Source organism: Hyla sarda, chromosome 7 (genome assembly GCF_029499605.1).
Source record: "Hyla sarda isolate aHylSar1 chromosome 7, aHylSar1.hap1, whole genome shotgun sequence".
Taxonomy (NCBI): Eukaryota; Metazoa; Chordata; class Amphibia; order Anura; family Hylidae; genus Hyla; species Hyla sarda.
Window position 1 is genome coordinate 86,018,342 of NC_079195.1, and position 25,188 is coordinate 86,043,529.

At 41.9% G+C, this 25,188-nt stretch overlaps 1 protein-coding gene across 1 annotated transcript in view; it reads left to right on the forward strand.

The window, feature by feature from the left end:
* Positions 1-24,728, forward strand: part of CCDC6 (coiled-coil domain containing 6) — a 77,829-nt gene extending 53,101 nt beyond the window's left edge. The window contains exons 4-9 of the mRNA XM_056529922.1: positions 5,190-5,293; positions 7,449-7,609; positions 17,351-17,507; positions 19,049-19,149; positions 21,725-21,849; positions 23,115-24,728. Coding sequence (XP_056385897.1) covers positions 5,190-5,293; positions 7,449-7,609; positions 17,351-17,507; positions 19,049-19,149; positions 21,725-21,849; positions 23,115-23,303 — 837 coding nt within the window. The 3' untranslated portion in view covers positions 23,304-24,728. The remainder of the gene's footprint in view (positions 1-5,189; positions 5,294-7,448; positions 7,610-17,350; positions 17,508-19,048; positions 19,150-21,724; positions 21,850-23,114) is intronic.
* The last annotated feature ends 460 nt before the right edge of the window (positions 24,729-25,188 follow it).

Genomic DNA, 25,188 nt, shown 5'->3' on the forward strand with positions numbered 1-25,188 from the left:
ATGTATGGTGTATATGTATGGTGTGAGTGTATGTGTGTATGTAATGTATGATGTGGGGGGGGCAGTGGCGGGTGTATGATGTGTGCATATGTATGGTGTATATGTATGGTGTGAGTGTATGTGTGTATGTAATGTATGATGTGGGGGGGGCAGTGGCGGGGGGGGGTGTGTATGTATATGGGGGCAGTGGCTGGTGCATGTATGATATGTGTATGCATAAATGTTTTGTATAGGAGCAGACGGGCATTAGGGCAGTTGTGCCATCTAATTTTATTTATTTTTAGTGGCCCCCGCACTAAATTGCACTCCCAGAATCCCACCCCCTTCATACTCACCCGACGACCAAGAGCCCCACGGATGCACACAAACACGCCCGAACCAAAACTACAACTCCCAGCATGTTGGACCATAACCTAAACTGTAGAACTATAAAGTGTAACATGCTGGGAGTTGTAGTTTTGGTTCGGGTCAGCTGCAGAGCCATAGGCTGCATCAGGGCATGCTGGGTGTTGTAGTTACTAACTGTAATTCCCAGTATTCCTTGACACAGCCTATGGCTCTGCAGCTGACACAAACCAAAACTACAACTCCCAGCATGTTACACAATAACCTTAACTGTACTACTATACAGTGCAACATGCTGCAACACCCACACAACCATAGACTGTATCAGGGCATGCTGGGTGTTGTAGTTATCTAGTAACTAAATGCAACTTCCAGCATTTTCTGACACAAAATGCAGCACATAAACTGGAGAAGCAGAACCCCCCCCCCCCCCCCAGTAACACATAAGTCCCTATTGAGACTGAAAAATAGTGATTAAAATATTTTAAAAAGTGCGTATACATGTGAATAAGCCCCTTTCCTAATAAAAGTTTCCAATTGTCTTTAAATAAAAATAATGTACAAAAATAAACATAAGTGGTATCGCTGCATGTGGAAATGTCCAGACTATTAAAATATGATGTTAATTAAACCGTACGGGGAACGGTGTAAATGTAAATAATAGTCCAGAATTGTTCATTTTTGGTCACTTCATATTAGAAATTTTTTATAAGGTGATCAAAAAGTTACATCTAGACTTCTCTGGGCTCGGGTGTAAGAGGAGCTACAGCTCTCCCCCCGCTAATACCCTGGCATGCTGCGATCGCCTATTAACCATTAGATCACCGCTGTCAGCAGTGTCTAAAGGGATCTTATATCCATCCCTGGTGGTCTAGTGGGGGGGGGGGGGGGGATCAGACAATTTTGGTGAAAATTATTTTATCTGCCAGGACAAGTGGATTTTCTTGAGGGACAAGTAGATTTTGTTCCGCTTTAGTCCCTTGGACAAGTAGTTTTTTTTTAAAAAAATCTTAATCCTTCCAATAGTTATTAGCTTCTGAAATTTTCTGTCTAACTGCTCAATGATGATGTCACGTCCCAGGAGCTGTGCATGATGGGAGAATATCCCCATAGGAACTGCACAGCTCCCGGGACGTGAGTCATCAGAGAGCAGTTAGACAGAAAACAACAACTCAACTTCAGAAGCTAATAAAGAAGCTAATAACTATTGGAAGGATTAAGATTTTTTAATAGAAGTAATTTACAAATCTGTTTAACTTTCCGGAGACAGTTGAGATAGATAGATATATATATATATATATATATTATATTATATATATATATATATTATATATATATATATTATATATATATTATATATATATATATATATATATTATATATATATTATATATATATATATATATATATATTATATATATATATAAAGTTTTGGCCTGGAATACCCCTTTAAGGTTCTGCTGAATGAGTTTTATGCACGTGCATCTATGCAGTGTATCAGAGCAGAAATTCCTTACTTCCTAAATGAAAAGCACAACCAACACAGTGAAGCAGCAGTTGTTTGCTCACTTTTGGTTAATTGTACTAAAATCTGCATCCACTAGATGGCACTAGCTTGTAGGATTTCGACTAACTGTACTGAGAGCTGTGTGTGAAAGAAAAGCCTCGCCCTTCCGTTTTTTTGATGACTATCTTAAATAAAAGTAATTGTGTTAAACAGCACGTTTTCAGGGCAGCTTAGGCCTCTGCATTAGTTATGGTATAACAGAATGAGCTTGTACAGTAAATCCTTTATATGCTGACAGATGATGCTAAGTCCACTACTCATTCAGGTTCTAGGTTGCTGGTGTGCAGCTGAATCCCAGAATAAGAGGGTATACTAACATATATACACTACCTAGTAACCACATTTGGTCAGTTTTCCAGACTTACTCTGTTGTTTTGCGGGACTTTAAGGGGTATTCCGGTGGAAAAAAATCCACTATCCAAAGGACCCCCTGCAATCTCCGGGCCGGGAGCGGTGGCGTCCAGAACATGGAAGCTTGGAGCTTCTGTGTTTGTGATGTCACGCCACGCCCCCTCAATTCATGTCTATGCAAGGGGGCGACGGCTAGTACATAACAGTCACGCCTCCTCCCATAGACATGAATGGAGGGGGTGTGGCGACTGTAGTTCCCAGTCATCCGGCATGGAGCGGATGACTGGGGTGCCGCGCCGGAGATTGCGGCGGGACCCCCTGAGATTAGACATCTATCCTTTGGATACAGGATAATGTGTTTTTTTGCCGTAGTACCCCTTTAAAAGCCCGGTCTGCTGACTGAATTGTCCAAACACAGTCACTATTAGGGTACGTTCACACGTCCGCAGATTTGATGCTGCAGATTTCAATGTAAACTAAATGACTGAGCACAGCTTCTAATCGGCAGTTACAAATCCTGCGCATCCAATCTGCGCAGGATCCTGTACATGTGAACGTACCCTTAGACTGTTTGGTCCATGAATGTCAATGGGCCGACCTTGGTATACGCTGGCATAACTTTTTTCTTCTTGATAGAATACTAGCGACATAGAGCCCAAAAGAGTGGCAAACACAGGTTAAAGGAGTACTCCGGTGCACACTTTTTTCATGTTATCCCGTCCGGGCTGCAAAATAAAAGAAAACGCACTTTATCTTACCTGCCAACGAGCCCCCGGAGCTCCGGTACAGGTGTTCGGTCCCCGGGCTGTATTCTTCTTACTTCCGGTTAGCCCGGCACGTCACACGGAGCTTCAGCCTATCACTGGCCGAGGCGGGACATCGCTGCGGCCAGTGATAGGCTGAAGCTCCGTGTGACGTGCTGGGCTAACAGTAAGTAAGAAGAATACAGCCGAACACCTGTACCGGACTGTACCGGAGCTCCGGGGGCTCGTTGGCAGGTAAGATAAAGTGCGTTTTCTTTTATTTTGCAGCCCGGACGGGATAACATGAAAAAAGTGTGCACCGGAGTACTCCTTTAAGCAGTGTTAAAGTTGCATTACCTATAAATTGATGATAGTGTGGACGTCGGGGCGTTACATGTTACAAGACAAGTTATAGTCCAGAAAGCTCGCCTTAAACAGGTGCATATTATGAGTCCCTTGACAAGTAGAAAAAAACACTGTCCATTAGATATTGCCGGGAGTCAAAAAATCATAAGTTTGTAGTCCCAGAATTTTCTGTCTTTTTGGCAGAGAAAATAGCTCTTATCTACTTTACATAATAGTAAGTTGAGATCTTGGTAGTTGGCATACTTGATATATTACATCAAGGTGATTGCAAAGGCACCTCAAATCTGCCTATGTGATCAGTGGGCGGGCGGGGGGGGGGGGGGGGGGAGGAGAGAGACTACATCTGTAGTACACAGCTGCAATCCTGCCACCACTGCTGGAATCAGAGAAGACACTATGGGGGTGTTCACAGAGGAGGGGACACTATGGGGGTGTTCACAGAGGAGGGGACACTATGGGGGTGTTCACAGAGGAGGGGACACTATGGGGGTGTTCACAGAGGAGGGGACACTATGGGGGTGTTCACAGAGGAGGGGACACTATGGGGGTGTTCACAGAGGAGGGGACTCTATGGGGGTGTTCACAGAGGAGGGGACTCTATGGGGGTGTTCACAGAGGAGGGGACTCTATGGGGGTGTTCACAGAGGAGGGGACCCTATGGGGGGGTTCAGAGGAGGGGACCCTATGGGGGGGTTCAGAGGAGGGGACCCTATGGGGGGGTTCAGAGGAGGGGACACTATGGGGGGGTTCAGAGGAGGGGACACTATGGGGGGGTTCAGAGGAGGGGACACTATGGGGGTGTTCAGAGGAGGGGAGTGCTGCAGTAAACCTGAGACGTGAGTTATAGAAGTTTGCCTGGGTTAGCTGTACTATATACAAAGCCATTGTTTCCCAACCAGGGTGCCTCCAGCTTTTGCAAATCTTATAGTCCCAGCATTCCTGGACTGCCGTTGGCTGTTCGGGCATGCTGGAAGTTGTAGTTTCGCAACAGCTGGAGGAATCCTGGTTGGGAGACACTGGACTAAGCAATGATCTGCAAGCAGTAGCATTGTAGCTGGTCCAGAACTATAAGGGTGCATTCACACTACGCCATTCCCGCCGAATTCCGCACCCAGAATTCCGCTAGTGGAATTATGCGCGGTGAACTTTTGCAACAGTGTGAATGGGTTTCCACGAGACCCATTTACACTGAACAATTTCAACAGCGGAAAAATTCTGCCGCTGAAATTGTTCTGCACAGAGAATGAACATGTTCATTCTCTTACGGAATTCCGCGAGAAGTGTATAGCCCTCAATGGTGACAGCGCAGTGCTGCGGGGTCCTACCGCCGCCGGCGGCTGCCAGGCTGGATCTACGCTCGTTGAATTCGGTGAGCGGAGATTCAGAGTACCTTCCGCTGTGTATCGGCATACTGGGAGTTGTGGTTATACACTAGTCATATGTTGCAGATCAATGCTATATGGATGGCCATAATTTATTTTTGCTGGCAGTTACATAGAGAGGAGACAGGATACATGCGAGGCTGCTGGGCTTCGTACGCAAACCACACCCCTACTAAAGCCACACCCATTTTCGGCACATATTTCCCATCGGCAGAATGCCAATGGCACCATTTTGGGTTGAAAATTTTCGGTTACTGAATATTCAATGCATTCCTAGTTGCAACCAACCACACCTTTAGTCAGGTAACTAGGAGAATGTAATTATTTCCAGATTTATTGCACATTGTTATGGATGTAGGGTCGATCATATTGTGCCCCGTTCTCAACAGCTCTGCATATGTTCATTTTCTAACATAAATATTTTTATGCACTCAGCTAAGACGTGAAAAGATTGACCTTGAAAACACCCTTGAACAAGAACAAGAAGCACTAGTTAATCGTCTCTGGAAGAGGATGGACAAACTTGAAGCAGAGAAAAGGTTGGCTTTTTTATGCAAATGCTGTCTTGTAGCTGCTGATGACTTCTTGGCTTGTGTTATTACTTTAGACTTTCTGATGTAGTCTAGATGTAGCTACTTACTGTTTTACTGTAGGTAAGAAATGTCAGACTGCTTGAAACTAAAGCTGAGGTCACTGAGGCTGGGTTCACATCACGTTTTCAGCCAAACAGGACCGCATACGGCTGGGGGGAGCTAAAACCGGGCGCTCCCGTATCCCTGTCATATGCCGCCCGTATGTAATTAATTTCAATGAGCCGACCTGTGTGTGATTTTTACTTTGGTCAGTAATTCATCATTTGCGCCAATCGATCTTTGATGCAATTTTGCGCCTTTTAGTGTTTTGTTTTTTTTGCGCAATTCACAGCCAAGAAATTTTGTACATGGAAAACACACATAGCAATGTCAGAAAATGTAAAGGCGTCAAAATACATAAAAACATTTTTTTGTGAAAGCTGCTACACCTCCGGGGCTGCGCAATACCATCCTGCGACATAGTTGCCGCTGAGGAACCTTCACCCTCTGTTGAGCCAGCATTGGAAATGGCCACACAGGTTCAGAAAAAAAAAACCCCTCAAGTTAAAAATAAAATCCATTTCACATGGTGGCTATAAACTCCACAAAAGAAAATAACTCATGTCGCTTGCTGATATACTGCAGTAGAGACTCCAAAATGGCTGCTCTACAGGGTAAAATACGCGTCCTCTGTGGTGGTAAATTCTGTGTAAATGGCGCTGTGAACAGCTGATTTCAACATTTGCGCCAAAATTACTAACAACGTGCACCAAATGATAAATTTGGTGCATGTCCACAAAAACCAAAGTGAAAAAAAAGGGTAAAGAGAAACTTTCAACAGGCAAAATGAATAAATACCCCCCATAATGATTAATGCCTCCGTGGCACAAATACGATTTCTATAGCTCTAATTAACTGCAATCGTATCGGCGCGTACACATTCATAACTATGGCCTGTACGGACCACATCATAGTCAATGACTACAATTGGGTCATTTTCCTATTCCCTTTGACTTTGGATTCATAATGAAAATTGTGGTCAACCATGTTTTTTATTCCAAAGTCGCAGGCGCTCGTAAAATAACCCAATCATAACCACTGACTGACTATGATCAGGTCTGTGTGGACCATGGTAGTAAATGCATCCGTGCCTGTCCTGTTTTTGTCCATGCACGGATACAATTGTAGCCAATTAAAGGTGTTATCCACCATAAGGTGATTTTAGTACGTACCTGGCAGACAGTAATGGACATGCTTAGGAAGGATCTGTGCTTGTCTTGGGGCTAAATGGCTATGTTGTGAGATTACCATAACACACTGGATAGCTTTTTGTGAACTGGTATTTCCTGTTTCAGGTTTCTTTTATTTTTATTTTACTACTATAAATCCCATAATTCCATTTTCCTCCATCCCACACATCAGCCACCCCACCCATTGAAACATAAATGAGCTGCATCCATTCAAAAGACCTGTGGTTTTCAATCAGGGTGCCTACAGCTGTTGCATTAGTTTCAGATTGATCTCTCTCCCACCAAGCGATCCCTCCCCCCATTGAAGCAGACAGGCTCCCTGTCATCAGCTGACTAGTGAGTCAGGTCTCGGCGGCATTGCAACCTGGGAAAAATCTGAGACAACAGTCATTTTGTATGCTGTTAAAAATTTATATTGGAGTGAAAATCACATAAGAATTGTGATAAAACCATCACACACAGGTACAGACACTATGGGGGAGATTTATCAAAACCTGTCCAGAGGAAAAGTTGCCCAGTTGCCCATAGCAACCAATCAGATCGCTTCTTTCATTGTGCAGAGGCCTTGTTAGAAATGAAAGAAGCGAGCTGATGGGCAACTTTTCCTTTGCATGGGTTTTGATAAATCTCCCCCTATATTATTAACTACACTAACTTTCCAGCCCCTGTAGGATAGTCAAATAAAAAAAATTCCTGGAATACCCCTTTAAGCGTTAGAAATTGTATCTGTGCCACGGCGGCAATAGTGTAAATGTGGCGTAAGTATTGTGCATCCATTTTAATGCATCTTTGTTTCCTGTCAACTAATAACTCTAAAATTAAGCTCCCCTCATTCTTTTTTTATGCCTTATAGCTGTATTTTGTGTCTCTAGAATTTTGCAGGAAAAATTAGACCAACCAGTGTCTGCTCCACCTTCACCTCGCGACATATCAATGGAGATAGATTCCCCAGAAAACATGATGAGACACATACGTTTCCTTAAGAATGAAGTAGAAAGACTAAAGAAGCAACTGCGAGCTGCGCAGCTACAACGTAAGTAGCTTTTTTACTCTTTTTATTTTATTTTTTTTTTTTTTTACAGCTGTTTTTGAATTTTTGTTTAGGTTTGATGACTTTTTTTATGTTCTACTCTTTACCATGTGATCACTTACTGCTATGTGATTTACTAAATAGACTAATACTGTACCTTCAGTATGTATCGGGGTTCGTTTTTGCTCTTCCTCATCGCCTCTTACACACTACCTATAGCAGAATGTAATAGAAGTCCTGCAGAAACCGCTTCCTAGTAATAACAGGCTGTTTCAGCTCTGTAGACTGTTCCCTCGCCCATCCTCTGACCCAACACTAGCCAGTAGCTGTAGGAATAAAGAGCCAATACAAAATGGCTTTGAGCCACAGAGACACGGAAAGCTTACAAGAGTGAGGCGCACAGTAGCCCAGGAGTCCGCCCTGGTTCACCCTTTGCCTGGTGGGCCAGTCAAACCTGGTGTCAAATTAGATACTTCTCAACTGTTTCCAATGACAACTCGGTTGTAATCAGTGTAAAATAAATAATGCAAAGTATTTGCCGATATAGAACTGTAATCTGGATGTAACACCTGGCTTACCTTTAATTTTAATTAGAATTATGACTTTTGCATATGTCGCCATGGTATTATTACTAAGGTTTTATTTAACAGTCTACTTTTATGTGTTAGACGCATGTGTAGTCTTTTATTTGGATCTGTTAATGCCATAGACCAGTGTTTCCCAACCAGGGTGCCTACAGCTGTTGCAAAACTACAACTCCCAGCATGCCCGGACAGCCGTTGGCTGTCCGGGCATGCTGGTAGTTGTAGTTTTGCAACAGCTTGAGGCCACCCTGATTGGGAAACAATGCCATAGACCTTCAAGAGCGGTGATAAATCAGTCACATGATGAATGAACCAGATGATTGTCTGTGACATTTGTTCTTTTTGTCCTTGAATATTTGTTTTCTTGGCATTTTCAGGCGATAAAGATTACTCCTTTGGTGCTTATCAAATTGCACAATCCACTTTTATCTGATGTCCTATTTCATAAACCAGTGGAAGTGAGTCAGCCAGTTTATAGCCAAGGGCTAGATCAAGAATTTATTTATATTGATGTTCAAAAGTAGATAAGATCTGGTGGATGGAGCGAAATGAATAATGCTTGCCTACAGCTGACACTGGCTGGGATTGGTGTTTCAATAGCAACCATGACATTTAAGAGGTTAGACAGAGGGAGGGGGCTGCTGTCACCTCTGTCCTGTGACTAAATCATGGTGTGCTGATGGATTGTCATGGCTGCTTGCAGTCCCAAGTCATTCAGCCTCCCCCAAAAAAATTCTCAAATTTGTGTTGGGCATTATATTACTGGTAGACACCTTTCTCTTTATTAACCAGCCATTTAATTTTCGCTATAAATTAAGTAGTTATTGGTGGGGTCCCATCCAGCCAATGCAACAAATTCACTTTATGGGGATCTTTTACATTCATCTCATTACACAAACCAATTGGGACAGATCTATAGAGACCTGATACACCCATGAAATGATAAGACCCCTTCTAATAGAACTTCAGGGCAGTACAAAACCACATCATACGTACAACGAGAGCATTTAGTCAGTCCCTATATCAAACAGGAATTTAGTTTTCTTATAGATCCCATGGAGCAAGTAAAGTTGGGAAAGTCGATGTTCCTCACTCAAAGAAATGTGTTGATCTCTCACCAATGGCCATCCTCAATAGGACTTCTAGAGATTTCCCACTTCTCCTTACTGTTCTTTAGGTGTTTACATGAACTAATAATCAAAGAGAAGTATAATGCCCAAATGACTCCAACGGAGGAAAAGACTGTAGCTATCTGAGCCAACACAAAATTCTGTGAGTTTGTGACCTCTACAGACTCGGGTCAGCTTGGTGAGCATGACGTAATGGTAAATAAATTGAAACAAGTTGTGGAAGAGTAAACCGATCTTAGTTGATCAAAACTCATATACATAAGACGAAGGTGTGATTCCCTCCAAAGGCCCACTTTCTGCCTATCCCAAAACCCAGAAAGAAAAAAAATAAGTTGGGAAGCCATGAAGGATCCCATATAGAAGAAAATTGAGTGGCACCAGAGAGTTCCTGAAGGCCCCAAATTTTCCAGCACACTTTATGCATTAGGAGAAGAGTGGGACACCCAACCCCTGCAGTTCTAAACCTATGGGTCTTCAAGGCCCAGTCTGACTCCCGGGCCATGCTTTTAGCCATGGATTGCACCTCTACTACCAACTCCTCCAGATCAAAAGACTATCTACATAAGTCTTATCCACCTCAGACACTTTAGGCAATGTAAGCCCATCCAAATAGGCTGGTAACTGTTTTGGAGGATAAAAGACATAAGGAGAATATAAAGCCCTGTAAAAATACTGGAAGACCAACAAAATATCCTCAGTATCATAAACCACTTGACCCCTAGGGGACCTGATGACTGCAATAGTGGAAGGACCATCCTGAGGATTAGCCGTCAAGGCCAAAACATCTCCCGCCTTTTCCCCACATTGTAATATTTTAGTTGTTAAAGGAGTGCTTGGTCTTAGCCAGTTCAATAAGGTGCTAAGTTAGAGCATTATGCGCCAACTAAGCACCAGGAAAGAGTAGTCTGATAAGGTACTAGAGCAGGGCCCCCTCAGTGTCTATCCAGAAGCCAAAGCCAAATCAATAGGAGAGAGTGCTTTATGAGAGTGAGAATAGCACAAAAATTGCTTTTCTCCAGGATTATGGACTCCACAGATCAGGGACCCAATTCTGACAGCAAATCCCCAACCGTAGAGCCCTCCCCATCCTGTAGAGCAATAGAAGCACCACAATTATCCCAATAAGGATGAGGAGTAATATTAAAATCCCCCAATAACAGCAAAGGAGCTACTGGGAACTGGTCCGCACACAACATATCGCAATTAACCAAAGCAGAGTATAGTGGGGGCATATACACAGCAATAAGACTATATTCAACAGAATAAAAGTGACAGTCCAAAATAACTATCTGCCCTCCGCGTCCACACGAAACACCAGACATTCGTACAGGATAGATCTATGCACAAGTACACTCCCTCCCCAAGTGCCAGTATGTGATGAGCGATAGCTGGCTCCATCCCAAGCCTTGTGTAGCAAGTGCATTTTGTCAGTAGTCAGTCAGTAGTTTTCTGCAGACAAATCACAGCCGATAAGTGAGGGTGCAGACAATCCGTTGCTTATGAGGATCGCCCAATTCCCTCACATTGCAGCTAATAAAAGTGACATTAGTAACCATTTTGCATGAAGAACCGTATGAGATCCAGGGTAGTCAAAACCCAACAAGGACAAAACAGTCAGAAATGAATCACAGTACATGAAGAGAAGTAAAATATAGCAAAAAGGAAACCATTACCAAAAAGGACATTAGATGGCAGCAGAGCCTAGCAAAAGCACCAAATAGGCAGGAAAACACTGTAGGTACATTTATTCATAGTTTTTTCTTTTTGCTTCTTTTTCTTTGTTAAAAAAAAAAAAAAAAAAAAAAAGTGGCACTTCAAACAACGATAAAAACAAACAAACTATAGAACATTAATGCCTGCAGGGAGAAATACCAGTTCTTCATACAGCCTTAGAAAGGCATCAGAGATCTTGCAGAGCTAGATGACAGCTGTTATTACAGCAGTAATGGTTAGGCTGTGACTTTTGGGTGCAATCATATAGAATTAGAAGTGATAAAGCAGAAGACACCCAGGAAGTCTCAGGGGCACAACACTTAACTGAAGAGACAGGATCAGTCTTGGCCACCAGAAATTCTGTTCTCATGGGCATCAAGACAGAGTAGCCCATCATTAGCCGAATCAACTAAATGAGTGGTACTGTTCCTCTTTGGTATCTGAAGTTAGGGCTATTTCTTCCGAATATCCCAGACCATTCCTCAGATGTTGAGCTTTCAGATGTTGAAGAGCTCTGTAGTGTGGAGGAGCTGGGAAAATCGCTTGAACAGAGGCTGAAAGAAGACCCACTATTCGAGCAATGGAACGAATATTGTTCAGGATTGAATGGATTTCTTTACGAATAGTTTTCAATCTCCTGGGAGGGAGACTGAGGAGAGTAGTCTGAGTATTCACTAGGAAACCCACGAACTCTACCTCCTTTTGAGGGTTAAGTACAGACTTCTCCATGTTGACCATGAAACCCATACTAGGTAGGAGAGAGAATGTCCACTGAATGTGAAGATGAATTCAATTCAAAGATTGAGCCATGATAAGGATGTCGTCCAGATAAATTATGAGACGAACACCCCGAGCTCTCAATACAGTTACCCCTGGTTTTAATAACTTCGTGAAGCACCATGGGGCTGATGATAGGCCAAAAGGTAGGCTGGTAAATTGCCATTTCTGATCCTTCCATAAAAATTGGAGGTATGTTTGAGACATATGATTCATAGGTACCAAGATGTAAGCATCTTTGAGTTCTATTTTGGCTAGCCAATCGTTTGGTAAGAAAAGATCTCTCAACAAATGGATGCCTTCCATCTTGAAGTGCTGATAAAGCACATAATTGTTCAGTATTTTTAAATGTATGACAAGTCTGTGACCGCCATCTTTTCTTCACAAGGAAGAGGTTGCTTAGAAACCCCGGAGCATGAAGGGGTACTTGAATGATTGCATTTTTGGAACATAGTTCCTTGATTTCTGACTCTGAGAGATTTGTCTGCTTCTGAGAAGTGAATTCGTTGAGGTATCAGAGGTTGAGATGGAAGACAAGTAAATTCTATTTGGTATCCTAATACAGGATCCAAGAGTCTGATGTAATCATAGCCCAGGTATGGAAAAAAATGTGCTATCCTTCCTTCTAATGGAATGTGAAAAGACATTAGATGAATACTGGATCTTGGATAGCCGTGTGGTCCTCTGGCCTTCCAAGGCCTTCCTCTTGTGGGGAAGAAAGGATTCGGCTGTTATGGGGTAGAAGGGATTGGGAATCTATCTGGCTTTTGTGAGGCACGGACAAATTGTCCTTGTTGAAATTGACAGCTGGGAAATTTACCACTTCTTTTCCCAGCCCAGGAAAAACACGTGTCTGAAACACTTTTCTTAGGGATGTTTGGGCCTTATCTAGAGAGGAGAATAGTGATACATATTTATAAATTTCCTTGATGAAAGTATCACCAAAAAGTAGTCCATCAGTGGGAGATTCTGGTTTGAATGAAGCCAGAGGAATCAACTGCGTGTCGAGCTTCATAAGGATGAAACGTTTGTGTTCCGTGCAGATAGAAGCATTGACTACACCAAAAATTCATAAGGCCAGTTGAGCCCAACCCTTCAAAATATTAAGATCTACGGGATTACCAGAAGCAGTAGCCTCCTCGGATAGATCTAAGATCTTGGTAAGTAGGCCAAGAAGATCAAGAAAACGATCTTTAATAGTATGGAAAGAACAATCAACCCCTTTTTTTGGGTTCTTTCCAGACTTATTCATATTTGTCCAGGGAGGGGTCAATTTCAGGCGTAGCGGACATTTTGTGGGGAAGGGTGGAGCTGGGGCATTCCGCTCGCAGTTTATTGCGAGTAGACTTTATCCAAGGTTTTTTTTTTTAACCATAAGCCCAAATACTGAGAAACATGTGGATGGTGTATCCACACCCCAGAACAGGGATGCTTAATGAATCCTGGGTCAAAATACGGTAAACCTGAACTGTCTGTAACAGATTTTGAGTCCTCAGGAATAATTAAGATTTCCTCCTATTCGGAGATGTCATCAGAGGTTTCCCAGTCCTCAGAACAGGATTGATCAAGGGAAGTATCATAGGAGTGAAGTTTAACTCTGTGAGGGACTCTATTTACCTGTACATCATTTATTTCCTCCTGGGTAGAGGGTATGGGATGAGATACATGGGTATCAACATTTTTGCTTTTTGAAAAAGCGACATGAGGTACCTGGTCCTTAACAGTTTAGTTTTTTTAAATGAGATTGTTTAGAAGGACTGGTAGAAATAATGGGTTGTTTTTGGGAGGCCAGATTTACCCAACCTTTAGCCATTTTAGAGGTGGATTCCTCAGCGGACCAAAATTGGTTTGACTGGGTAGAAGGTCTGGCTTTTGGGGGGTATTTGAGGGTTATTGCGGGCCATAGCAAGAGTACCGTAACAGATTGTGCTACAATATCTGGGATGGTAAACATGGCAGAACGTACAGATTGGTCTACCATATATATTTTGAATGAGCTTTTTATCTAAAATTTCAAAAGTAGGAGCCTCAGGCATTTTTGTAAAATCTTCATTGGCCAATGTGTTAGAGTATATAGATAAAATGGCAAGAGAGAAAATATATGTATAGGTTAAATTATATATACACACAATATATTATGGAGGTAAAAATATATAGCCATAAAATAGATTTGTGAAATCCTCTGAAATAGCCACTAGATGGCGTTACAGGATAAGGAATAAAATACAGGCTGCAATAAAAAGATAATCTAGTGTTAAAACAGTATATTATCACTAAAGGGGAAGACAGGATGGTGAACTGAGTGCACACAGTGAAGGGCTGACAGGAAGAACTCCTGTCACAAAGAAGATAGACGCGTCAATGGTTGAAAATCAGCCGGCGCATGATATCGCGAGACCAGCAACTGCCTCTGAGACAAGCAAAGGGGAAGAAACTGTAATGGTGGCGAATGACGCAGATAGAAAATCGCTACATTGGCCGGTAGGAAAGAATAGGAGTAATGTAAGGGGTTTCAAATAAACACAGAATGGGAGATATATACGTTAAAAAAATGGCAACTAAATATATATGAATTAGGGGTGAAAAGAAAGAATAAGTAAATAAGACAAATGAGTTTAGGGAAATTGGATGATGATGATAAAAAAAAATAGCAAATTTATTACAAAAGAAAGGAGGGGGGGGGGAAATAGCACAATATACAGTATATATGTGTGAGCAAAATTGAATGAACTTATCTGCAGCGCAGAGCAGTAAAGAGGAAGAATGTCACCTGCACACACCTCTTGTCACCTGTACTAGCCTCTGATTGGCTACCTGATGTACCTATTTGCATATTCATTTTTTTTTCTATTTATCTGTAACGTTTTACCTTGCTGCTATATATGAGTCGTAAAGAAGATTAGCATTATGGTAGCCTCCAGTCTTGTAATAAAATCAGTGATTATTTTTTATAAAAAGTTGAAGAATATTAAACCCCCTTCACTCTTCCCATTTATTACATAAAATATAAAACCTTGTGGGCAGCTGTTTGCTTCCGGGTTACTTTTAAAGGCAGCTATATATTTCCATAGATGCTGCAGTCTATAGCACCCCAACATTGGTAAGTTAACAGATGCTGGTCCTTTCCTGTCCCTGAACTCCACACCTGTGATTTAATCGTAGGGTGCCAATTGGTTCTGATATATCAGTTGTCCCCTCTGCAGGATTTATCTCTAGTTTTCAGTGATCCCTGAGCTAGTGGATGTAGACGAGCCTCTATGACAGTATCAAGACTGTGGAACACGAGATGTTGCAAAACTACAACTCCCAGCAGACTCTGGGCATGCTGGAAGTTGTAGTTTTGCAACATCTAAAGGTCCAGAGTGTAAAGACCACTGCTATGTGATGTCTCTCATGTACTCCCCACACAGGAGAGGGGAACCTGCTCTTTTGTTTCTTTATAGCACAATCTAAGAGGCAGCAGCCTGGAGGTCATTAGAGAGCATCTGAGCAGTCTATGCTGTAAAAATCAGCACTGAGAAAATATCTAATAATCACTACCAGCTCCCCTCATCTCCCTCTTCTACTCCCTCTCTCCATAGACTTGTATGGGAAGCAGTAACTTAATGCTTCAGTGAACAGTGAACTGCTAATCTCCAGACATGTGTTTTTTTTTCTTATTTGCTTGTGTTATTAATTCATAATAAAGTTGTTCAAACAGGAACATAGTTATTAGAACCATAAAAGATTGCCTACAAAAAAAATCACTGGTCCATCCATTCTGCCCTTATATTTATTCTTATTTTTATCTTAGGATATATATTATTAAAGACATGTTTAAATTCACTTTGTGATGTACCACCCACATCTGCTGGAACTTTTTGCAAGCATTTACTAACTTTTTAGTAAAATAATAATTTGTAGCGTTGCTTCTGATTTTTCCTTCCACTAACATCAGATTGTGCCCCCTTGTTCTTCCGTTTGTCTTCCTACAAAAAACCTTTCCTGAACTTTATTAAACGCTTTGATTTGACCTCTGAAAGACCAAAAGAGTACATGTCTTGTCCCGCTCACCTTCTGTGACGTGCACTCAGGAGCTCGAACTGTGGCTAATCACGGTGATGCCTGGCATTAATCCCTTATAAAGTTCATTGCGTTGTCAAAAAAAGTGAAAAAAAAAAAAATTTCCCGGCTGCTGGACGAGACCACCGCAGTCTCTATTAGCTGAGAGGACTGTGAGAGGACCTTTACCTGCTTCCACTCCATCCGATCGGTGCTCTAATGCTCCAGGAAGCCTCAGGAGCAATCGAGCACCGATAACACTGATCAGTGCTATACTATGGCATAGCATTGAACAGTGTATGCAATCTGAAGATTGCATGTAATAGTCCCCTATGGAGACTATAAAATAGTGTAAACACCCCTTTTCCCATTTAAAAAAAATGTAAGCAAAAAATATTATTTATTATAAAAATGTAATGTTACTTTAACCACACGGTCAATGGTGTATTTGTAAGAAAACAAAAAAACAAAATCCAGAATTGCATATTTTGGATCACTTTGTATACCATGAAAAATGATCATAAAGTCCCACATAAGTCCCGATAAAAACTACAGATCACTACACTAAAAATGAGCCCTCACACATCCCCGTATATGGAAAAATATAGGGGTCAGAAGAGGATATTTTTACACATACTAATATAAGTTGGGTATCATTTTAATCGTATGGACCTACAGAATAGTACACTTAAAGTAGAAATAGACCCAGTATTCCAGATGAGGTCTCATTAGAGCTCTATTTGGTGGGATCACAATCTCCCACTTCCTACTGCTTTCACCTCTTAACCATGTAGACAAGCATTCCACTTTCTTTCCCTATCGGCTGGCTGCACTATTGACTCCTTTTGAGTGTCAGAAATCACTACCCCCAAATCCTTCTCTTCTAAAGTTTTCACTAATCCAGATATGTCAATATTGTACTTACATTTCTTCTACCCAAGTGCATAATTTTACATTTAAAGATATTGATTAATTTGCTTAGAGGAAATGTCACCACTTTCATGCTGCCTGAACCTTCAGGGCCTTTTTTAATATAAGAGGTTTTTATACCATTCACGTGCCACCAGTCAACATGGTCCTGGGCCATTGATCTTCTTGCCACCGTGATGGTGTGTCATCGGCAAGCCCGCAAAGTCAACTGATGTTTTGTCTATGGAAAATACGAATTCACATTGGCAAGAAGTTGGCACAGGACCAAGCAGAGCAGTTGTGTGGATTGGTATAAAGGTAAGTGTATTGTCCTATAATTTTACTATTTTAGGGCAAATTGCCCCTGATACCTTTTTGAGGGGATCTCTTCTACAAACCTGCTCTGAACCTTTATTTGGTTTAACCGTCTTGCTGTGCAAAATGTTTTTTTTTTGTTTTGTTTTTGTTTTTCTTGTCAAGCATTAAGCCAAATTATCAGAACCTGCCTGTTTTTATAATAGGCATTTTTTAATACAGTTGTACTGTTTTACAATGGGGAGTTTATTCTTTAATTCATTTATCTCATACAGACACTGAGAAAATGGCCCAGTACCTAGAGGAAGAACGCCACATGAGAGAAGAAAATTTGAGGCTTCAAAGAAAACTGCAGAGGGAAATGGAAAGACGAGAGGCTCTGTGCAGGCAGCTCTCAGAAAGCGAATCCAGCTTAGAAATGGATGATGAGAGGTTGGTTTTCTTTGTTTAGCCATTTCAATAGTTCCATCAAAATTATTGGTCACTTGTTATATTAAAAGGCAACATGTCAGGTCCCTGGGGCCCCACATGCTGGCCTGGGACCTGTCAGGTCGGGATTTTCTCCTCAGCTTTCTGTGATGCTGCTGGAAATTAACTCCAGTCAGTGCTGGCTGGAACGCGTCCTATAGTCATGGGGAGCGGATACAGCCAAATATCCTGACAGTCTTGCCCAACAGTGATGATTGACAGCCTGAGTGCAGAGAGAATCTCTTCACTCAAGAGGTCAGTCAAGTCTGATTGTTGGGAAGGGGTGCGACAAGCTTATTATCTGCCACAGCTAGCACCCATTAAAGTTAGTTTTTAGTGGCATGACAAAGAGCAGTGTTGAAACGCTGTTTTTCCGACCTGTTGAGTCTTGGGGCCAGTGTCTAAATTCCCTTTAATGCTGATATTTTGGAAAACCAAGATCATTTTCTGAAAGGTCTCCGTTTTAAGCACCTTGTAGAAATTTTAAAATGAGGTCCCGTCCATGAGGTTTTTGTTTCCCTCATGAGAAAGAATGGTGCTAGAAATATTCTTTTGAAAGAAAATACATTTTAAGAACAAAGACGACCATTCCAGTTCCACTTTTGTTTTGCCAGCATTAGTGCACTTGGCCAAAGCTGGGTTTTGATTCCCTATAGAATTGCATGTTCAATAGGCCCAATCATGCGTTTTAATCTCAGTAGAGAAAGATAAGATTCTATGAGACAAATCAAGGACCAAAGGGTTGCAAGCGTTTTCAGGCTGATACAGTTCCCCATCTTTAGGATAGACCATCATATGTTGATTGGCGAGGTGGTAACACCTGGAACCCCCACCGATCAGCTACACACTACACAGTGAATAGGGCTCAAAGCCGTGGGCAGTTTCTTGTGCCATGTTTACTATAGTGAATAGGAGCCTAGCTGCAATGTCAGCACTCTGTCGATCAGCAATTGATGGCCTACCCTTAGGATAGGTCAATCATTTTAGCCCAAAAAACTCCTGTAAGTATAGCAGTCAGTGGAGCAGGTCTTTGGTCAGAAGCAGTTGTATGTATGACCTAACAATTTTCATTACTGATCATAAAACTGTACAGATTTGTAAGACACTGTATGTTTTTGATCATATCAGTACACAGAAAGATGCTTATGATTTTACTGAACATGGTGTGGTAACCAAGAAGACACACTAGGGGAGATTTATCAAAACATGACTAGAGGAAAAGTTGCTAAGTTTCCCATAGCAACCAATTGGATCGGTGCTTTCATTTTTTAAAAGGCCTCTGAAAAATGAAAGAAGCGATCTGATTGGTTGCTATGAGCAGCTCAGGAACTTTTTCCTCTGGACAGGTTTAGTTAAATCTCCCCCACTGAGTTTTGTTGTTTTTTTTATGCAAGAATTAACCTGGAATGCCAACAGCATAGCTTTTATGTTATGTAGCTATGTGAGGTACAGCACACTACTGTAACATATACAGTTCATGCATCCAATTTCCTTTCTCTTTTTAGGTATTTTAATGAAATGTCTGCACAAGGATTAAGGCCACGTACTGTGTCCAGCCCAATACCCTACACACCATCCCCGAGTTCCAGCAGACCTATTTCTCCTGGTAAAGGACTTGCTTTTTTCGGAGTGAATGACCCTTGCACTGATCACTGTATGGATGTGTTTTATTTAGGACAAATGCTTGTGCATGTCAGAGCTGGGAATTTGAGGGGGGAGGAAACTGACAACACAAGGATAAGCGTGTCAGTTATTGAAATATTGATACAGTATGGCAACCAATTCTGCAAAAATAGCTGCCAAAATATGGAACTGCAGTAGAATCTCCCAATAGCAAACACTCATGGGGGAAAAAAGCGGTATTGAGTGATGTCCCCTATTGGGACTAAAAAGGCTCAAAAATCTTTCTAAAGGACAGTCGGTCTTCTGCTTCTGTGCGAGGGGTGCAGTGGGGGCCAGGGCCCCTTGGAAGTCCGGGCCTCTTACTAGGGTATTTGCTGTACCCCCTTAACGGCGACCCTGTGTACAAGGTAATATAAACCTGGTTGTCCCCTATTGGAAGTGTTTTGTCCCCTATTGGGTGTGTCCGTGTCTTCTATTGGGAATGTCCCCTATTCGGAGTGTGCAAATATATTAAGTCTTATGGGACTCTGCCGGAGAATGGCACAGGGGGGAGGGATCAAGGGGAAATGACGTGGCACAGGTGATAAGGGGGGATGATTTGGCACAGGGGGATTAAGAGGGAACGAAATGGCACGGGGGGGTTCGCAGGGAAGTAATGTGACACGGGGTAATGTTTAAACAGTGGTCTTCTGCTTCTGTGCGGGGGCCAGGGCCCCCTGGGAGTCCGGCCCCTGACTGGGTTATTGGCTGTACCCCACCGATGGCAGCCCTGTGTACAAGGTAGGGTGGCACATAAGCCTTGTTGTCTCCTATTGGAAGTGTTTTGTCCCCTATTGGGTGTGTCAGTGTCTGCTATTGGCAATGTCCCCTATTCGGAGCGTGCAAAAATATTAAGTCTTGTGGGACTCTGCCAGAGAATGGCACAGGGGGAGGGATCAAGGGGAAATAACGTGGCACAGGTGATAAGGGGGATGATTTGGCACAAGGGGGGGATCACAGGGAAGTAATGTGGCACAGGGGGTAATGTTTGAACAGTGGTCGTCTGCTTCTGTGCGGGGGCCAGGGCCTCCTGGGAGTTCGGGCCCCTGACTGGGTTATTAGCGCCCCCCCCCCCCCCCCGCCCCCCCCCTGTGTACAAGGTAGGGCGGCACATAAGCCTTGTTGTCCCCTATTGGAAATGTTTTGTCCCCCTATTGAGTGTGTCCGTGTTAGCTATTGGGAGTGTACCCTATTCAGTGTGTGCAAGTATTTTAAGACTTATGGGATTTTACTATATCAATATCTCTGATGAAATGGTATAGTAAGTAGTGAGTTTACAATGCTTTTTAGTGTTCATTTGCTGCTTTCGCCAGGGATACTCCCGGCATATACAACAAACGTACTTATAGACCCCATTTGCCTGACTGAGGACAAGAGAGAGTTATTTGGGCATTTGGTTGTGAGAGTCATGTAGTTGTTTGTTTGCTGTAAGAATAGCACAGGCTGATTCTATTCCATAGAACTATATACTGCAAACAAAAAAGAACAAATATAGTTAAAGCCGAACAGAGCAGCACACTATATTGTTATAGTGATGCAGTATGCCACCAGTCTCTGGCAGTCTCTATCTGTAGTGTGGTATACATTTATTACTCTCCCAAATACATTCTCGCTTGGCATAGCGTACATGTTTAGTTATTAGAGAAGAGGGGGACAAGCCACTAACAGGAGCTGAGAGCAACCTATGCCCCAACTAAATATCTTTCAACTCGACAAAGTCTGGGGCATTGAAGTTAAAAGGGGTACTCCGGTGAAAAACTTTTTTTTTTTTTTTTTTTTAAATCAACTGGTGCCAGAAAGTTAAACAGATTTGCTGTACTTATTAGCTGCTGAATACTACAGTGGAAATTATTTTCCGTTTGAAACACAGAGCTGTCTGCTGACATCATGAGCACAGTGCTTTAGGAACTGTCCAGAGTAAAAGGAAATCCCCATAGCAAACATATGCTGCTCTGGGCAGTTCCTAAAATGGACAGAGATGTCAGCAGAGAGCACTGTGCTCGTGATGTCAGCAGACAGCTCTGTGTTTCAAAAAGAAAATAATTTCTGCTGTAGTATTGAGCAGCTAATAAGTACAGGAAGGATTAAGATTTTTTTATGGAAGTCATTTACAAATCTGTTTAACTTTCTGGCACCAGTTGATTTAAAAAAAAAAAAAAAAATGTTTTTCACCGGAGTACCCCTTTAACAGATCCTCATGTACCTGACACTTTCTGATGGGACATTAGCCCTTTTTAGCTATATAGTATATTGTCAGCTGTTTTCTCAAGGCAGTGTTTCCCAACCAGGGTGCCTCCAGCTGTTGCAAAACTACAACTCCCAGCATGCCTGGACAACCAAAGGCTGTCTGGGCATGCTGGGAGTTGTAGTTTTGCAACAGCTGGAGGGGCCCTGGTTGGAAAACACTGCCTCAAGGATTACGGGCCAGCGTTACGTTAAATGCATTTATCATCTTCTGTTGAATGTCTGTGTCTTGTAGAACTTTGTGATGTATGTCATATTTCTGTTCTGTGTTTTAGGCTTGTCCTACGCAAGTCACACTGTTGGCTTCACACCTCCAACCTCACTCACTAGAGCTGGAATGTCTTATTTCAATTCTCCAGGTTTACACGTGCAGCACATGGGCTCATCCCATGGTATTACAGTAAGTAGGGTGGATGCATTTCTTCCTAATTTAAATACTTATTTCCAAAAGGCACCGATGGAATTAGCCATTACCCACCTAATTTCCTATTTCAATGTTTTCATGCCCAATAAAAGAATTCCAACTCGCATTTCTTATTAAATACCATTTGGGGCATTTTTTTCTAAGAGCTATGCATAACAAAAGATTTTATTTTATTTTTTGGAAATTTCTGAACCTCCTTTCTTCATGTCACCTCCCCCCTCTGTTGGGAGGATGTGTTTCTTTAAACTTTATTTGATTTGACAGTATTAGACCAATCAAAGAGCAAAACCCAGTTGTCACTTCATTCGTACCCAAAATCATGTGCAGAATAGAGGTATTTAAACGAGTACTCCGTGCCCCTAGACCTCTTATCCCCTATCCAAAGGATAGGGGATAAGATGTCAGATCGCCGGGGTCCCACTGCTGGAGGTCCCCGGGATCTCAGCTGCTGCACCCACCTGTACGGCTTCCACCTCACACTGGTAACGCTGGAGGCTTCGGATCCCGATCACAATGGCGGACGAGCGTGACGCCACGACTCCGCTCCGTGTGACGCCCAACCCCCTTAATGCAAGTCTATGGAAGGTCCGTCATGCCCCCTCCCATAGACTTGCATTGAGGGGGCAGGGCGTGACGTCACACTGGCCGGAGTCGTGGCGTCACGCTCGTCCACCATTGTGGTCGGGCTCCGAAGCCTCCAGCGTTGCCGGTGTGAGGTGGAAGCCGTCCAGGTGGGTGCAGCAGCCGAGATCCCGGGGGACCCCAGTAGCAGGACCCCGGTGATCTGACATCTTATCGCCTATCCTTTGGATAGGGGATAAGATGTCTAGGGGTGCGGAATACCCCTTAAATACAGCAAAGTATGTGTAAGAGGATATAACCCCCCCCCCCCCCCTCCCCATTGCCTTACAAAGGTTCCAGTCAAGTTAAATTACAACATGTCCAATCTGTTCTGTCCTGTAAACATCAGCACGTGCAAAATGGCTACCCCCATCATCATGTACGAAAAATAGAAATGAAATAAAACTGAAAAAAATACAAATTAATAAAAAATATATATAAAACAGAAAAAAAAATCCAAATTAATAACTGGATTTGTTAACAAAATAATGAAGTGCTTCATTATGTTTTAAGAATGGTTTGACGTTGTAAAGACCTAACTAAAATTGTGTTTTGCTGTTAGAAGATATTGATGCGTAGGTACAAATATTTACATTTCAATATTTTTATTTTTTCCCCAGAGACCCTCACCTCGAAGGAGCAACAGCCCTGACAAGTTTAAGCGTCCCACTCCACCTCCGTCTCCAAACACTCAGACTCCAGTGCATCCTCCACCCCCTCCACCTCCTCCGGCACAACTCGCAGTCCAGTCAACTGCATCTCAGTCCGCCACTTCCCACAATTCAGTGCATCCTCCCTCTCAGCCCTAGTGCATGTCCTCTGCAGTCTCTGCATCTTGAGTTGGACTCATAACATGGAACAGTTTTCTCAGAGCCAAAGGCTTACTTGTCATATTGGGATTTGACTTTATTTGCACTGAGGTTACATAGGCTTCACTGTCTAATTGTGTTGTAAATGTTTGTCTCAGAAATCAGCCAGTGTTGTGGGTCTTACAGCGTTATCTTTCCCACACAGTTCCCGTTCCATGTTTACCGAAACTACATGTACGTTAGTACCCTGGCTGGGACATTGCTACTCTGTAATGAGCAGGGCAACCTTACTCATGCTGCTCAAATGCTTTTTCTTTGAGGTTTTTTAGGATTATATAATAAAAGGGATAACTTTTTTTTATTTTATTTTTTTCGCTCCTCATAAGCGTTCTAACGCATGATGGTTTGATTTTTTTATTAGATTTTTTTTTGTTTTTGATTTTATATAGTATCCCGTATATATCATAAATCACTACATTTGAGTAGTCTTATACTGCAACTGCTGAGATATGGAGATATGCACACCTTAAGCCCACGTGCAGTGGATGCCAGTAACTCAAAGCCAGTTTTGCTGTCTAATAGCAGAGCAGTAATCTGATATAATGGCATGTTTCTTACGTTGCAAAAAAATAAAATAAAAACTATATATAAAGGCCTATAAAAGCACAGTGTTAAATGTACAAATCATGTGCTAGTAAGGATGTGTTTATGGCTTTATGGAGGTAGGTTCAATTTATCCAGTGCCTGTAACTTACATACATCTTCTAGCTAGCTATACGTAGACCTTAAGACATGGCGTCCATCGCACACCAACCATAACTGATGCAACAATCACAAAACCAAATCTTCATCTATAATGACATGATAGTGAAATGTGGGAATCTTTGTTTAATATGTGGAATGTATTGTAAATGGATCTTAAGATTTAATTGTATCAGTTTTAGGTGATCTTATCCTGTAAGCTGTCCGCGAATCCATTTCTATGACTGAGTATGTAGAGATTTTTTTTTTTTTTTTTTAAAGATGTATACATTTGGCTGTACAAGCTATGTAAAATATACCTTGGCATGTTTTTTTTTTTTTTTTTTTTCTTTCTTTTCAATTTCGCAAAGTATTTTTTAAAAATTCACATAAGAATCAAAATACCCTTGAGATTTAAATTTTAGCAATGTACTTGGCAGTACTGCCAGTCATTTTGTATTGCTTAATAGAAGCAGGACAGATTACCTATTGAAGTAGCACAGCTTGGCACTAATGAATGCTTATTTAGAAGAATAATGTAAGCCGGTACAATGTATAAAGAATTATTTTGAGTACAATTTTTTTTTTTTTTTCATTTAGCACAAATAAATTGTTTGGGTTTCACTTTGCAGTGGAACAGTGTGTGTTTTTATTATTAAATCCTCCTAGAGTTGCTACTAGTCAGCCATCTCGGGACACCAGCCGACAGAAGTGACGCCACTTATTTTTGGCTCAGCACCATGTCTCTCGTTTAAATGGAATTATTTTATTATTTTTTTTGTTCTGTAATGCAGAAAAAACACTGATTTTGTCTGTGTTCACATACACCTAAAAGGTGCATGATACCTTTAGGCTGGGTTTTCACTGCATTTTTTGAGCCCAAGTCAGAAGTGTATGCTAAAGAATTGGGAAATATTATAAAAGGATTATTAATACTTCTCTTTCCACCCTGATCCACTTTTTTACAGCCTTAGACTTTTACACTGCAACTTCAAGAGAAAATCTTGGGGCTGCAGCTTTTGTTGTATATCTAGCTGCATTCATACAAAACAAAAACTAAGGCCCATCAAGTTCAACCTATAACCCTACTCATTTATATAATAGGGTTTCTAACTCAAGGATTTTTATTTTTTTTGTATTCAAG